At 43.3% G+C, this 18101-nt stretch overlaps 1 protein-coding gene across 1 annotated transcript in view; it reads left to right on the plus strand.

Moving 5' to 3' along the window:
• Positions 1–18101, plus strand: part of AGBL5 (AGBL carboxypeptidase 5) — a 160131-nt gene that overhangs the window by 68797 nt on the left and 73233 nt on the right. Inside the window, exons 10-11 of the mRNA XM_089665235.1 lie at positions 1413–1548; positions 14314–14504. Of these exons, the coding sequence (XP_089521361.1) occupies positions 1413–1548; positions 14314–14504 (327 nt within the window). The remainder of the gene's footprint in view (positions 1–1412; positions 1549–14313; positions 14505–18101) is intronic.

The following is an 18101-nucleotide window of genomic DNA, read 5'->3' on the forward strand; positions in this document are numbered from 1 at the left end:
CAATATTTTTTACTTTCAGCTATAAAAAATATATAGTAAACTCAAAGTTAGTCATAAATTTAGGCCAAAATGTATTCTGCTACATGTTTTTGGTAAAAAAATCCCAATAAGTGTATATTGATTGCTTTGTGTGGAAGTTATAGCGTCTACAAACTATGGTATAGATACTGCAATTTACGCCATTTTTCTGCTATACAGCGCTGCGCTAGTTTAAGGGACAATTGCGCGGTCATGCAATACGGTACATAAATGAAATTTACATCCTTTTTTTCCCCCACAAATTGAGCTTTCTTTTGGTGGTATTTGATCGCCTGTGCGGTTTTATTTTTTGCGCTATAAAAAAAAAAGGCTGACAATTTTGAGGAAAAAAAAAACAATATTTTGGACTTTTTGCTACAAAACATGTCCAGTAAAAAAAAAAATACAAAAATCAAATTTAGTCATAAATTTCTGCCAAAATGCATTCTGCGACATGTCTTTGCTAAAAAAAATCCCAATACGTGTAAATTAATTGGTTTACGTGAAAGTTATAGCGTTTACAAATGGCGGGAAAGATACTGGGATTTTTTATTTTTATTTATACTAATAATGGCGGCAATCAGCGACATATGGCGGCGACTAGCGACTTATGGCAGGACTGCGGGACTGCGGCGGACATTTTGACACTGGGGGGGAACTGACTTGGGGTCACTGACATCCCCAGTGACACCAATACAGTGATCAGTGAAAAAAACCCACTGAAACTGTACTAATGTCACTGGGGAGGAAGGGGTTAACATTTTTAGAATTTGCTGTGTAAAGGGAGTGTTTTACTAGGGGGCGGGGTTGTGTACTGGAGGGGGGGGGGGAGGGAGGGGGGATCTGATAGAGGGAGAGAAACTCTGCAGCTTCTCACAAGCTGTCAGAGAACTGACACAGAACAGGGCTGTGTGTAAACTATGCAGCCCTGCTCTGTGTCAGCGATCACCGTCAATCGCGGGAAAACGGCCGGTAAAAACCGCCCGTGACCCGTCGGCTGACACCCGCTGCTGACACCCGCGGGACAGGTAGGGCGGGCGCGTGCCTCGCGCGCGCCCCCTACCTGTTTTGAAGGCAGCCGTTTTAAAACGTGCTTTTGCCTACGAGTGCCGCCCTGCCGCCGTTTATATGCGGTGGCTGGGCGGCAAGTGGTTAATTAAGTAATTAATTTTATTTATTTATTTTGTGTGGGTTTTTTTTTGTTTATTAGTTTTTCTGGGGTTTTTTTTGTTTTTTTTAGTAGAAGGATTTTGTTCAAAATTTGCAGGAAGTCTTAAATCAGTACTCAGGAGTTAAAAACTTTGCAAATCTTAGAGAGACTAGACCTTCATCAGGGATTTCTTACGAAATGGAAACTTTTTTTTACCTAACTGCGCTCTTCATTTTGGTTTCAGTTATACCTTGGAGTGTAATTACAACACGGGCCGCTGTGTAAACTCCATCCCCGTGGCGTGTCATGACAACGGGCGAGCCACCCCTCCACCTCCGCCAGCATTCCCTCCCAAGTTTACCATGGACATATTTGAGCAGGTAACGGCATATTTTAACACACACCTAAACTTAGTGTTACTAAACCCCTAAACTTCTATCAGTGTCCGGCCAAGCACTGGTTAAAGTTTGTAGGAGGAGTTTTCATTCTTCTCTCACTGTCCTTTGAGGTTGCATGACCCCTGACCCTCTATCCAGACAGTGCTGATTGGTCTTGCACTGATCACAAGCAGTGTCCGGCCGAGCACTGGTTAAAGTTTGTAGGAGTAGATTTCATTCTCCTCCTCTCACTATCCTATGAGGCTGCGTGACCCCCTGTCCAGACAGCTCCGATTGGCTCTGTGCTGATCACAAGCACCTTCCTAAAAAGAAAAACCCCTCTAGCAATACATACAGAACTGTGCAAAGTGCCTCCTAGGGCTCTGTACTATCAGCAGATGGATTGGGGACTGTGGAAGAAGGGGAGGATCAAAGAAGTCAGGATCAAACAGCATTTTTTACACAATGCAGAGGATTAACCTCTTAGGTTCCACAGTGAGTATAACAAGCACGCTTTACAGCATCTACAGACTGATTGTACTGGTGTGGTTTTAGTAACACTTTAAGAATTTAAGCCTCATTCGCAGTGGCCTGTTAAACCAGCGTTTGTGTGATTTTAGAGGACATTTCTAAACCCATAAATGCATGTAATGATTGTTCTATGGTGCCATTCACACTGTGTACTTGCCTGCCTTTTAGGCGCAGTCAATTTAGCTGTGTTTAGAGAAAACAGAATTCTGTGTGCCCAGGAATCAACTAGACTATATTCGGATTCTTCTCATGATTCAGATATGCAAATACATATACGATATATAATCCACCCTGTGGGATCTGTCTCTGGATTCCCATATAGCCTGCTTACTAGAACTTTATATATAACCAATCAGCTTCCAGGTTTCATTGTCAAAGCTTACTTGAACAAGCTGAACTTACAGTTGCAAGAAAAAGTATGTGAACCCCTTGGGATTACGTGGAGTTTTGCATGAATTGGGCATAAAATGTGCTCTGAACATCATCAACAATAGAAGAAAGTCACAACAATAGAAGAACACAGTCTGCTGAACATAATACTACACAAACACCCTTTCCAGCTTCATGCAAGTCAACAATTCTTGATCGTAGGTCTTCTGAGAGCTCTTTTCTGCGAGGCATGGTTCACATCAGACAGTGCTTCTTGAAACCAGTAAACCCAAAACAGGTGTGTGTTTTTTAAGGGCAGGACAGCTGTCAGCAACACATCCAATATCATCACACTGATTGGAGTCAAGGTTGGCTCACTCCTGGCTCCAATTAGCTCTGGGAGAAGTCATTAAGCTAGGGCCTCACATACTTTTTCCTCCCTGCACTGTGAATGTTTACATGTTATGTGCAATTAAACCATGGCAACATCTAATGTTTGTGTAGTATTATGTTCAGCAGACTGTGTTCTTCTATTGTTGTGACTTAGATGACGTTCAGAGCACATTTTATGCCCAATTCATGCAAAACTCCACATAATCCCAAGGGGTTCACATACTTTTTCTTGCAACTGTAGTAGCTGATTGGTTACTATGTACAGCTTCACCACATTCTGAGTTCTCCAGTTTTAGTAAATCTCCCCCCCATAGTATGCTTCTTCAGCATTAAGGCTGGATTCACATATGTGCGGTATATCGCATGTGATTGGCACAGGAACCGCACCACATTCCTGTGCAAATCACATGTGATTTTTGTGTGCGGTGCGATTAGAGCCATACAGTATCCATGGCTCTAATCACACCACACCGCACCCGCACAAAAAACATGCAGGACCCTTTTTTGGGTCCGCATTAGAATCGGATCACATGGGTATTCACACCTATGCGATCCGATTCTGCACATCACATAGTGTTTTGTTGACCACTTTCGGGGTGTAGTTAATATACGCACAGGAACTGCAACGCATTCCTGTGCAAATCACATGCAATTTTTGTGTGCGCTACGATTGGAGCCATACATTATGCATGGCTCTAATCACACCGCTCCCGCACAAAAAAACGTGCAGGACCCTTTTTTTGGGTCCGCACTAGAATCGGATCGCATGGTTATTCACACCTATGCGATCCGATTCTGCACATCGCACCGCATTTTGCAGACCAATTTCAGGGTGTTGTTAACATACACACCCACAGCGGTTCGCATGGACGGGGTGCAATTCTGATGCGGTGTGGAATTCGCACTGAAAACGTTGACAATTCCGCACCGCATCATCGTGAACCCGGGCTTAACCACTTCCCCTTTGGCCGTTGTATATAAACGGCCGGACGGTGGCAGTGCAGGGTCGGGTGGCCGTTTATAAACGGCCTCCCCACACCCTGCTTGTGCGCGCTCCCTGGGAGCGCGCAGCACCGCGATCCGGTGCCCGCTGTGTCCTCCGGACACAGTGAAACACCGATCGTCGGACGGGACCTCTGTACGAGGTCCCGATCATGTGATCACTGATTGGCCAATCAGTGATCACATGCAAAGTAGTAAGCAAGATGTCACTTGTGACATCATTGCTTACTACGTGTGAAATCTGTGAATGATCACAGAGGTCACATGGTACAAGGCTATTCACAACAGCCTTGTACCATGTGACAAGCTGTGACCAATCACAGCTCACTCAGTACTTCTCAATGACTGCAAGAATGCAGACAGAGAGAAAGAGAAATGATTGCTTTTACATCCTATATGGGTGTAAAAGCAATCAGTGTAAAAAAAAAAAAAAAAATCTTCATCACCCCCCACAAGTAGTACAGTGTCACCATGGTGACACTGTACTGCTAGGGTGACAGTATGTAAAAAAATAAATATAAAATAATATAAAAAAATAAAATAAAAATGTAAAAAAAATGTTTAAAAATTATAATTTTTGGTTATAAACTAATTTGGATTTTTTTTTTTTTTACTAAAAAGATAAAAGAATAAATTTTGGCAAAGATTTATGATGAAATATTATTTATTTGCAAAATTTTATAAAAAAACCACTTTTTTTTTTAATTTTTGGACATTTTCATTTACATAGCCAAAAAAATAAAAATCCCAGCGGTGAATAAATACCACCAAAATAAAGCTTTATCTGTCTCAAAAAAATGAAAAATTAATTTGGGTACAGTGTTGCATGACCGCGCAATTGTCATTCAAAGTGTGATAGCGCTGAAAGCTGAAAATTGCCTGGACAGGAAGGGGGTAAAAGTGTCCGGACTGGAAGTGGTTAAAAGCCTGCCTGTGGACTTGCCTATCTCCAAATATTTTAAATTCTTACTACACATCCGTTACTTTTACGCCATTCTAAGATGGAAAGGGCCCCCTCCTCCAACCCCCGTGGTTGAAATTTATTAATTCTAGCCTTCCTTTATAGAGGGTACTTTTGAACCTAGGAAGAAACCACAACTGTTAAAATCCAGGACCAGCGGGTCTCTAGCCCACTTACCCTTTCCCCCCTTGATCCAGGATATTAAAAAATTGTATATTGCTCATTTATCTTACTGAATTGTAGCTTGATGTGATCCACTGAACCCGTTGTAGAACTTGTAATTTTCTTGTTACTGTGTAATGAAGAGATGTGAGAGACCACGCCAGGTTTTGTACTGTTTTTCTGTGTGTTCTGTTCTTACTGTAAATCCAATAAACATACAGGAGTTGGACACAATTATGGAAACAGCAGGTAAAAGAGCAAAATATTTACTCTATATGGTGTTGGACTGCCTTTTGGCATCCAAGATGGCCCAAATCCTCCTGGGAATTGACAAATTTAAGAATAATAAATCTTTGATGGTACTGTCCCTTAGACAATTTGTGGAGCCCACCTCCATATTTTATATATACAGTTGTGTTCAAAATAATAGCAGTCAGACATCACTAACCGGATCAATCACTGTTTTTGGTAGAAATGATATTTCTACATGGCAAATAATTTACTAGCAGGTGTAGTAGAGTAATAGAAATCCAACAGACCCAACAGTCATGACATGCATGCTGCTGATTCTGTGTCATTGAATCACTCATTGAAAGGAGCATGTTCAAAATAATAGCAGTGTGGAGTTCTATTAGTGAGGTCATTCATTCTTTGAAAAACAGGTGGCAATTATTGCCCTTATTTAAGGAAGGAAGGCAGCAAATGTTGGACATGCTGGTTACAGTGCATTTCTCTCTGAAATTCTGAGGAAAATGGGTCGTTCCAGACATTGTTCAGAAGAACAGGGTACCTTGATTAAATAGTTGATTGGAGAGGGGAAAACATATAAAGAAGTGCAGAAAATGATAGGCTGCTCAGCTAAAATGATCGCAAATACTTTATAATGGCAACCAAAACCTGAAAGACGTGGAAGAAAGCGAAAAACTACCATTGGAATGGATAGAAGAATAGCCAAAATGGCGCGGACTCAGCCAACAATCAGCTCCAGGAAGATGAAAGAAGGTGTGACGTTCCCTGTGAGGACTGTTACAATTAGAAGACGCCTATGTGAAGCCAAGCTATCTGCAAGAAGCCCCCGCAAAGTCCCACTGTTGGAAAAGACATGTGCTGATGAGGTTACAATTTGCCAAAGAGCACATTGACTGGCCTAAAGAGAAATGGCGCAACATTTTGTGGACTGATGAAAGTAAGATTGTTCTTTTTGGGTCTAGTGGGCGGAGACAGTTTGTCAGACGACCCCCAAACACTGAATTCAAGTCACAGTACACTGTGAAGACAGTGAAGCATGGTGGTGCAAGCATCATGATATGGGGATGTTTCTCATACTACGGTGTTGGGCCTATTTATCGCATACCAGGGATCATGGATCAGTTTGAATACATCAGAATACTTGAAGAGGTCATGCTGCCTTATGCTGAAGAGGAAATGCCCTTGAAATGGGTGTTCCAACAAGACAACGACCCCAAACACACCAGTAAGCGTGCAACATCTTGGTTCCAGACCAACAAGATTGACGTTATGGAGTGGCCAGCCCAATCCCCGGATCTTAATCCAATAGAAAACTTGTGGGGTGACATCAAAAATGCAGTTTCTGAGGCAAAACCAAGAAATAGAGAAGAACTGTGGAATGTGGTCCAATCATCCTGGGCTGGAATACCTGATCACAGGGGCCAGAAGTTGGGTGACTCCATGCAACACAGATGTACAGCAGTTCTCAGAAACAGTGCGACTACAACCAAATATTCATGAAGTCATTCAAAGGAAAGCAAAATCTTCAAACATTTCTCAGTTTATATAGTGAATGTTTGAGTTTGTAAAGAATACAAACACTGCGATTTGTTTTGAACCGTCTAATATTCACTTTTCTTCAATTTTTTTTAGAGGAACAACACAAATTTGATGTATTTTTCTTCATGTTTTGATTTGGAATAGAATGTGTCGTGTTCCCAATGCATTTGTGTGGATGGAAATAAAAGCTATTAGAAGGATTTTCAGCTTTATTCACTTTTTTTCAACACACTGCTATTATTTTGAACACAACTGTATATACATAGATAGATATACATACATACAGTGCATCCAGAAGTATTCCCAGCGCTTAACTTTTGCCACATTTTGTTATGTTACAGCCTTATTCCAAAGTGGATTCAATTCATTTTTTCCCTCCACATTCTACAAACAATACCCCATAATGACAACATGAAAGAAGTTAGTTTTGAAAACTTTGCAATTTTGTTTTGTATATACTGTATGGAGGAAAAGAGAGAATAAACCCTCTATATCTGGACTTTTAAGTTGCCCCGAAGGGTAACACACAAAACACTGATTATAAAAATATAGTAGGGGAAAATATCACCCTGGCATTCTTTATGAACACATACTTGTTTGTTAAAAACAATACAAAATACATAAAATAGAGCTCATAACAAGAGCAGCATTTACTGGTATATGACAATTGAATCCTGCATTACAATAATCCTGGAACTTTCAAAGGCAGATAGCAGCTCCTCAGCATTTTCCTCAACTTTTTGTATGTATTTAGTATTTTTTTTTCTGTAACCATTTGCCCCCTACTTCCATTCAAAGTGCAGAATATACACAGCATCTCCCAGCACCCCAGGGGGTGGGGAGCTGAAGTTATAGTTTTACTAAGCCCAGGACCCTGCATTCACTATATCCGCTCTCCCTGGACCCTGCATTCACTATATCCGGTCTCCCTGGACCCTGCATTCACTATATCCGGTCTCCCTGGACCCTGCATTCACTATATCCGGTCTCCCCGGACCCTGCATTCACTATATCTGGTCTCCCCGGACCCTGCATTCCCTATATCTGGTCTCCCCGGACCCTGCATTCCCTATATCTGGTCTCCCCGGACCCTGCATTCCCTATATCTGGTCTCCCCGGACCCTGCATTCCCTATATCTGGTCTCCCTGGTCCCTGCATTCACTATATCTGGTCTCCCCGGACCCTGCATTCCCTATATCCGGTCTCCCCGGACCCTGCATTCCCTATATCTGGTCTCCCCGGACCCTGCATTCCCTATATCTGGTCTCCCCGGACCCTGCATTCCCTATATCCGGTCTCCCCGGACCCTGCATTCCCTATATCCGGTCTCCCCGGACCCTGCATTCCCTATATCCGGTCTCCCCGGTTCCTGCATTCCCTATATCTGGTCTCCCTGGTCCCTGCATTCACTATATCTGGTCTCCCCGGACCCTGCATTCCCTATATCTGGTCTCCCCGGTCCCAGCATTCCCTATATCTGGTCTCCCCGGACCCTGCATTCCCTATATCTGGTCTCCCCGGACCCTGCATTCACAATATCTGGTCTCCCCGGTCCCTGCATTCCCTATTTCTGGTCTCCCCGGTCCCTGCAGGGAGGGGAGAGGGGGGGAGAGAGGGAGAGGAGGGGGGGGAGAGAGGGAGATTGATCATCTATTGCAGAGAGGCCTGGCCTGGTTCATAAGCTGAGCCCACCTTCCCCTGTTCTAGAATTGCTGTTCCTGCCCTCCTGCCTTCCACTCGAGCTCTCCCGACCTGCAAAACCCTAGTCCCTTGCCTCGCGGCAGATACGCCCCTGCCCGGCGGGCTGGATAAATGTCCTCGGTGGGCCGCATGTGGCCCGTGGGCCGTAGTTTGAGGACCCCTGCTATAGAGGGATATGCTTTGTTCATATTTCATGTCTGAGGTTTACAACCCTTTAAATTGGTTACTGGTCATCTTTAAAGATGGTTGCAGGCAAGGACGACTTTTATTGCTCTGAAACTGCAAATGGAAATGAAAGATCTGATTTATGATCTCCTCCTTTTGTAAAGCACAGTGTCCACTCTCACAATCTCTAGTGCCATGGGTATAATAACATAAAGTTATTGCTGCAAAGAGGACATGTCACCGCTTGCCCTGTTGTGAAGCATTGGCCAACAGGTTGTGACATGACCGGGCACTGTAATAAAAGTCAAACAGCGGTCAGGAGAGCTAAACCATCCGTGTCACAAAAAGAAAAGCTTGCGGTCCGTTTCCCGTATTTAAAGCATACGTTGCCAGTTTTAGGTCAGTGTATTTTTGAGTTCTTATTTTCGTGCTTATTAGAATGACCTAGATTGTAAGCTCTAAGGAACAGGGCCCTCTGATTCCTCCTGTATTGAATTGTATTGTAACTGTGCTGTCTGCCCTCATGTTATAAAGTGCTGTGCATACTGCTGGTGCAATATAAATCCTGTATAATAATAATAATGTTATCTTTCTGTATTTTTTCACAATTTTGCGCTTCCATATTTGTATTACTGTGATAGAGATTTGTAAATTCATCACAAGGCGGAGCACTGTTTTTGACTTTGGCTCCTTGTAAGCAGGAGCATCCGTTCACCAGAGGTCCTTGTTAACTCATTCCACCGGGGCCTGCCTGATATACAGGGCTCACTCAGACTGTGAGTGATGACCAGAGCCCTTGCAGGTTTGCATGTCTGTCTGCCATTCGCACACATGGTGTGCCTTGACATGGACTACAAGCCCACACACCATGCGCCTGGTCTCTACTGACCACCGCAATGTCTGTACGGGGAATATCAGATGCTCCAGGCCTGTAGACTTCTGTGGTTGCAGGATGGTGCCTCTTCTTGCCTATCTGCCACTGGCTCCTAGCTTGACCACATTTACGTTACTGTTGGTTACACCAGGATTCTCTTTACCAAGTAGGGGTTGCTAAGGGCTTCTCTGCCAAACTCCGCATAGCAGGGTACATTCCCAGCACTCGCTGCTGGGTTACCATAGTGGAGACCCAATCATAGCTGATCCCAGATTTGTTCTAGTGCCCACCCAGTCCACAGACAGGTCGGCTGGTTGTTGGGGTCTTCTGGTGGGACGGGAGAGCCCAAGCGAGTGGCGGAAGGTGGCAGGAGCGGAGGAACGTCACCTCCTGTTGGTTGCAATAGTAATCAAGCAGGTAGTTAGCCGCTCTGATTGCTATTACAAGAGAGCCTCTAAACCAAGATACCTGCAGGCATCACCCCAGTATAACTGCTTGAAGTCAAGCGACATACACCTACGTCAATTGGTGGGAAGTGGTTAAAGCAGTTACAGTTCCATCAATGCAACCAATGTGTCCTCGCCATCAAAGCTATACACTCTCCATGCAATTAATAGCTCTCCCATTCAGATAACACAGACTTCTTTAGTGTGGTGGTGTTCTTTTATGTGCTCATCTCCAGGGGAAAGAAAGATTAGATTGTCTGATGTTCTCCCTAATGGCTCATCTTCCAATGGCTAGCAACTAACTCCTTCACCTCTGCTCCAGCCCAACAATTTAACTGATCCTACCAGGATGGAAATTAAATCATCCTCCTTCCTGGAAGGACTTAAAGGAGAAGCACTTTAAACGGGCCACATGGTGGTCCCTACCTCTACCTGCTTACATCCCTGCTTAAAGAGAGCTTCACCCTAGCCATGCTGGTCAAAGTGACAGTGTCTCTGAAGAGGCCATCCATAACCTTCTTGTATACAACGTTCCTGCATTTACATCACAGCACCCTTACTCTATAGTAGTTGTCAAGAATGCCCAGCACTTCTGGGGGATATGGGAGAGCAGGTAACCCACAACTCTGTGTAGGTGCCTTGGCCTAACAGCCAGTCAGTAGACCCAGGTGAGTGATGTCACTTGCCCCCCAGATACCCAACATAGCTGGTTTTCGTGACTGCTGTGGAGGAGAAAAGAGCTGTAAAGGAGTTGCAGGTATTGTGAGGGTCAGGGATGCCCTTTCCGGTGACTGTGTCAGTTTTCTCTTCATGGACAAGGTGGAAGTGTCTCTTTAGACTCCCTCAAGAGTTGGTTGTGGCCAGCTCAGTGGATTGCTGTAGGAAAGTCCTGGATTCTTTCTTGGATACACAGAATATAGCTGGATACTCTGGAACTCCCTGCCCCAACCCATCAGATTATCACCTACTCTCCTCTCCTCTCTCCTTTAGGCGCACCCTGAAAACCCATCTCTTCAGGGAAGCCTACCCCACCCCCTGCTAACTTGCCGACCTCCTCCACTCTTCCTACCACTCCATCCCCCACAGCTATCTCCTCCTGTGCCACCATCCCCTCCCTCCTAGATTGTAAGCTGGAAAGAGCAGGGCCCTCAATCCCCTCATGTTTTGCATTGTATTGGTATTGTTCTGTCACATGTTCTGTCCCCCTTTGTAATGTACAGCGCTGAGCGAACTATTGGCGCTTTATAAATACTGTATAATAATAAATAATAATACTACCATTTATAGGGAATGTTGATCCAGGAAATATTCGATTGCCTCTCGGGGGATCAGGGAGGAATCTTTTCCCCTGCAGGAGCAAATTGGCTCATGCTTTGCTGTTTTTTTTTTTTGCCTTCCTCTGGATCAACTGTGGGTGTAGGATTATAACTTTTTTTTTTTTTATGGTTGAACTGGGTGGACTTTTCTTTTTTCAGCCAGACGAACTATGTAGCGTCCATCCACACTGGCTTAAAAAAACGCTGCTTCTAGAGGTGTTTAGCCTTTTTTATGCCTCCTAGAAGCAGCTAATGTTCTCCTACGTGTCCATGTACATTAGGTAGTCTAGAGATGTTTTTTAAGCTCAGCGTTTAGAGGTTTGCATTTTCTAGAGCATTTTTATGGCAGAAAAAAACGCTAAATGGCGACACCCAGCGCATGTTCCCCCCCCCCCTAATGTTTTAACACTCCGCTTAGAAATGTTAACACTCCTAAACACTGTAACTGCCAATACAAAAAAGCTAAATATTTTATTCTATTTTTTTTATACAGCGTTTTCTGGCAAGTCTCTGTTTTTGTTTTTTTTTTTTTTTTGTTTTTTTTTTTAAACTACATTGTGCATGGACCCTTAGGGCCAGGTCACACTACAAAAATGCAATCCGGATACGTTTTTGCTTACAGTTCACACCACACGCAGTTCCAGTGCAGTTTTGATGCCGTTTGCTGTGTTCCAGTACGGTTCTTTGCAGAAAAAATGCAGCATGTTCTACTTTTTTTTTTTTTTTCACCTGGAACTGAATGCACTAGCGTGAACTAGGGCCATTGGAATACATGGAAAACACTGCACATGCATTTTTGATGCCAAAAAAAAGTGCACTGGACTGCATCTAGTGTAAACTAGCCCTTAACCATTAGCCGCCCGGCCTATAGCCAATTGGCGGCCGCAAAAATGCTGTAGCCTTCCGGGTGCACGCCATTTGGCGTGCTCCCGCATATGCACAGTTCGCGCGGTTGCAGAGCCGCGCAGCGGCGCGATCTGTCACCGGCCATGTACCTCGGACACGGCCAATGACATATCTGAGTACCGGCCCCCGTTGCCGGTACCATGTGACCTGCTGTGACCAATCACAGCAGGTCACGTGACAGTTGTATACAATGGATGGCTTCATTCATGCCATCCATTGTATACTAGTGCCTAGCTGTGAATGGTCACAGCAGGTCACATGCACATGTCATGTGATTAGCTGTGGCAAAATCACAGCTAAGCACAAAAAAAAAAAAAAAAAAAAAACCTGAATGAATCGATTTCATTCAGGTAAATGCTTGCTTATAGCAAAGTAATTCTTTGCTATAAGCAAATTGTGTAAAAAAAACAAAACAAAAAAAAACTGATCACTTCCCCAAAGTAGTACAATGTTACTATGGTAACATTGTACTACTTTGGTCATAGTAAAATATGAAAAAAAATAAAAAAAAATGTAATAAATTAAAAATAATAAAAAAAAAAATATATATAATTTTTTTCATACTGTCACCAGTCAGTGTCCCTGATCACCGCCATGCCAGTTATATGATGACGCTGTACTGCACTGGTGACAGTATGTAAAAAAAAAATAGTGAAAATAATTTTATTTATTTTTTCATTTTCCGAAAAATTATGACAAAAAAAATACAACTTCAAAAAACTCGCCATTCCTCTTATGAAGTAAGTTGGACTGTCTACTCTGCAAAAAAGGGTCATTTGGGGGATATCTGTACTGTTCTGACATTTGGGGGATATCTGTACTGTCCTGACATTTGGGGGATATCTGTACTGTTCTGACATTTGGGGGATATCTGTACCGTTCTGACATTTGGGGGATATCTGTACTGTTCTGACATTTGGGGGATATCTGTACTGTCCTGACATTTGGGGATATCTGTACTGTTCTGACATTTGGGGGATATCTGTACTGTCCTGACATTTGGGGGATATCTGTACTGTCCTGACATTTGGGGGATATCTGTACTGTCCTGACATTCTTGGACCTCAAGAAATTAGATTGGCTGTCAGTACTTCAGGATTGATCAATATTCAGATCTATACCATAGTTTGTGAACTCTATAACTTTCCTACAAACTAAAAAATACATCCTAATTTGGGTTATTTTCACCAAAGACATGTAGCAGAATACATCTCAGCCTAAATTTATGAAGAACAATTATTTATTTGTAAACTTTTTTAACAGAAACAAAGAAAAACGTGTTTTTTTTCAAAATTTTCAATCTTTTTTTGTTAATTTAGCAAAAAGTAAAAACCCCGGCGGTGATTAAATACCACCAAAAGAAAGCTCTAGGTGTGTGAAGAAAATGATAAAATTTTAGTTTGGGTACAATGTTGTATGACCGCGCAATTGTCATTCAAAGTGTGAGAGCGCTGAAACCTGAAAACTGGCCTGGGCAGGAAGGTGTAAAATTGCCCAGTATTGAAATGGTTAAAGTGGAACTAAACTTACTGCAGGTCTCTGGAGCTTTCACTATAATGTGCCAGTATGCTCAGCACTTACCCTCTGCTGTGTCCTTTCCCATCGATATTGGGTTCACGTTTTTCCCTGGTCATTTTTTCTATGGGTGCTAATGTCATCTCCTGTTTTTCTGGGTCCCCAATTGGGTATCCATTAATGGTGCAACTCCTTTGTGTGCGAGGTGGATTTGTGTCCTTCCAACTCCATGCTCCATTCTTAGCATCTTACAGATGGTGGGACTAGGCCAAGAGGTACACTATACTGCGCATGTGTACACACCAAAAAAACAAAATTGATAGCAGACAGATGTAGCAGAAGATAGTCATAAAATAAATGTGCATTATTTTTATAATTCTACTTTACTATTCAGAGTAGATCTCAGCTACACAGGAAGTATTGCTAGAAGGAGAAGTAAAGGGCAATTATGGTGTGGCACTGCAAAATGGAAGGGGAGACTGTGTATGTAGAAGGATTGGTTTGAGGAATGTATGTACAGTATACATTTTCATACACTCCTATTGCTTGCCATGAGGCTGCTGGGGTTTAGGGAATTTTGTAGCATTGTTTATGATTTTGATATAGACTTTTTTATGATTTTTTTGTTTGACTCCTAGGTGGGCCGAGCTGTGGCGATCGCAGCATTGGATCTGGAGGAAAGTAATCCCTGGCCCCGTCTTATCATGTCAGAGTATAACAGCCTTTCCAACCTGAGGGCCTGGATGCTGAAACATGTCAGGAACACCAAAGTCACTACCAGCGGGGGGTCAAAAAAGAAAGGAACAAAGACCCCACCAAAACCCATCTAGTAAGCATTGTGTAGAAAACTCTTCAGATATGGCACAGTTTGTGTTCCTTTTTGAAGTACTACTTCATGAACATAGTCCATTGTGTTCCTGAGCTTAGTACTTCTTCCTGTACCCAGTCCAATGGTTTCCAGAGCACAGTACTCCCTTCCGTACCTGGTCCAATGGTTTCCAGAGCACAGTACTTCTTCCCGTTCCCGGTCCAATGGTTTCCAGAGCACAGTACTTCTTCCCAGGACAATGGTTTCCAGAGCACAGTACTTCTTCCCAGGCCAATGGTTTCCAGAGCACAGTACTTCTTCCCGGTCCAATGGTTTCCAGAGCACAGTACTTCTTCCCGTTCCCGGTCCACTGGTTTCCAGAGCACAGTACTTCTACATTCCAATCATTTCTCCTTCTCTCTGGCTGCATTCCTGTAGCCACTGAGAAATTCTATGAGAGCTGTGATTGGTCACAGCTTGTCACATGGTACAAGGCTATTGTGAATGGCCCTGTACCATGTGACCTCTGTGATCATTCACAGATTGCACTAGTAGTAAGCAATGATGTCAGAAGTGATATCATGTTTACTACTATTCATGTGATCACTGATTAGCCAACCAGTGATCACATGATCGGGACCTCACACAGAGGTCCCGTACAGCGATCAGTGTTCCACTGTGTCCTCTGGATCGCGGTGCCACTTGCTCCCAGGGAGCGCGCACAAGCTAAAATGGCGGGTGCCGTTTATAAACGGCAACCCGCCCCTGCACTGCTCCCGTCCGGCCGTTTATATACATGCGCCAGACAGGAAGTGGTTAAAGTGTATTTAGAAAAAAAAAATTGCGTTTCAAAAACTGCTGCGCAAATTATTACGTGACATTAAAAAAAATTGCAAAGCCCACCATTTTATTCTGTGGGGTCTCTGCTTAAAAAAATATATATGTAATGTTTGGAGGTTCTGAGCAATTTTCTAGCAAAATAATACAGATTTTTTTTTTGTAAAACAGAGTGCCAGCATAGGCTCAGTCTTCCAAGTCGTTAAATCAATAAACTTTTTCTGCGCTGTTTCGAAGTTCCACATTATGCTGGTGATATGTGCCTTGACCTACCTGTACATAGTCCAATGTATTACACAGCATAGTACTCCTTCCTGCAAACAGTCCATTGTGTTCCTGAGCATATTACTCCTTCCTGTACATAGTCCAATGTATTGCACAGCATAGTACTCCTTCCTGTAAACAGTCCATTGTGTTCCTGAGCATAGTACTCCTTCCTGTACATAGTCCAATGTGTTCCTGAGCATAGTACACCTTCCTGTACATAGTCCGATGTGTTCCTGAGCATAGTACTCCTTCCTGTACATAGTCCATTGTGTTCCTGAGCATAGTACTCCTTCCTGTACATAGTCCATTGTGTTCCTGAGCATAGTACTCCTTCCTGTACATAGTCCAATGTGTTCCTGAGCATAGTACACCTTCCTGTACATAGTCCGATGTGTTCCTGAGCATAGTACTCCTTCCTGTACATAGTCCATTGTGTTCCTGAGCATAGTACTCCTTCCTGTACATAGTCCATTGTGTTCCTGAGCATAGTACTCCTTCCTGTACATAGTCCATTGTGTTCCTGAGCATAGTACTCCTTCCTGTACATAGTCCGATGTGTTCCTGAGCATAGTACTCCTTCCTGTACATAGTCCGATGTGTTCCTGAGCATAGTACTCCTTCCTGTACATAGTCCGATGTGTTCCTGAGCATATTGCTCCTTCCTGTACATAGTCCGATGTGTTCCTGAGCATATTACTCCTTCCTGTACATAGTCCCATGTGTTCCTGAGCATATTACTCCTTCCTGTACATAGTCCGATGTGTTCCTGAACATAGTACTCCTTCCTGTACATAGTCCATTGTGTTCCTGAGCATATTACTCCTTCCTGTACATAGTCCGATGTGTTCCTGAGCATATTACTCCTTCCTGTACATAGTCCGATGTGTTCCTGAGCATATTACTCCTTCCTGTACATAGTCCCATGTGTTCCTGAGCATAGTACTCCTTCCTGTACATAGTCCATTGTGTTCCTGAGCATATTACTCCTTCCTGTACATAGTCCAATGTGTTCCTGAGCATAGTACTCCTTCCTGTACATAGTCCGATGTGTTCCTGAGCATAGTACTCCTTCCTGTACATAGTCCATTGTGTTCCTGAGCATAGTACTCCTTCCTGTACATAGTCCGATGTGTTCCTGAGCATAGTACTCCTTCCTGTACATAGTCCATTGTGTTCCTGAGCATAGTACTCCTTCTTGTACATAGTCCGATGTGTTCCTGAGCATAGTACTCCTTCCTGTACATAGTCCGATGTGTTCCTGAGCATAGTACTCCTTCCTGTACATAGTCCGATGTGTTCCTGAGCATAGTACTCCTTCCTGTACATAGTCCGATGTGTTCCTGAGCATATTGCTCCTTCCTGTACATAGTCCGATGTGTTCCTGAGCATATTACTCCTTCCTGTACATAGTCCCATGTGTTCCTGAGCATATTACTCCTTCCTGTACATAGTCCGATGTGTTCCTGAACATAGTACTCCTTCCTGTACATAGTCCATTGTGTTCCTGAGCATAGTACTCCTTCCTGTACATAGTCCATTGTGTTCCTGAGCATAGTACTCCTTCCTGTACATAGTCCGATGTGTTCCTGAGCATATTACTCCTTCCTGTACATAGTCCAATGTGTTCCTGAGCATATTACTCCTTCCTGTACATAGTCCAATGTGTTCCTGAGCATAGTACACCTTCCTGTACATAGTCCGATGTGTTCCTGAGCATAGTACTCCTTCCTGTACATAGTCCATTGTGTTCCTGAGCATAGTACTCCTTCCTGTACATAGTCCGATGTGTTCCTGAGCATAGTACTCCTTCCTGTACATAGTCCATTGTGTTCCTGAGCATATTACTCCTTCCTGTACATAGTCCAATGTATTGCACAGCATAGTACTCCTTCCTGTAAACAGTCCATTGTGTTCCTGAGCATAGTACTCCTTCCTGTACATAGTCCAATGTGTTCCTGAGCATAGTACACCTTCCTGTACATAGTCCGATGTGTTCCTGAGCATAGTACTCCTTCCTGTACATAGTCCATTGTGTTCCTGAGCATAGTACTCCTTCCTGTACATAGTCCATTGTGTTCCTGAGCATAGTACTCCTTCCTGTACATAGTCCAATGTGTTCCTGAGCATAGTACACCTTCCTGTACATAGTCCGATGTGTTCCTGAGCATAGTACTCCTTCCTGTACATAGTCCATTGTGTTCCTGAGCATAGTACTCCTTCCTGTACATAGTCCATTGTGTTCCTGAGCATAGTACTCCTTCCTGTACATAGTCCATTGTGTTCCTGAGCATAGTACTCCTTCCTGTACATAGTCCGATGTGTTCCTGAGCATAGTACTCCTTCCTGTACATAGTCCGATGTGTTCCTGAGCATAGTACTCCTTCCTGTACATAGTCCTATGTGTTCCTGAGCATATTGCTCCTTCCTGTACATAGTCCGATGTGTTCCTGAGCATATTACTCCTTCCTGTACATAGTCCCATGTGTTCCTGAGCATATTACTCCTTCCTGTACA

This window comes from Staurois parvus, unplaced genomic scaffold (assembly GCF_062004578.1).
Source record: "Staurois parvus isolate SC_StPar_1 unplaced genomic scaffold, SC_StPar_1.0 ptg002155l, whole genome shotgun sequence".
NCBI lineage: Eukaryota > Metazoa > Chordata > Amphibia > Anura > Ranidae > Staurois > Staurois parvus.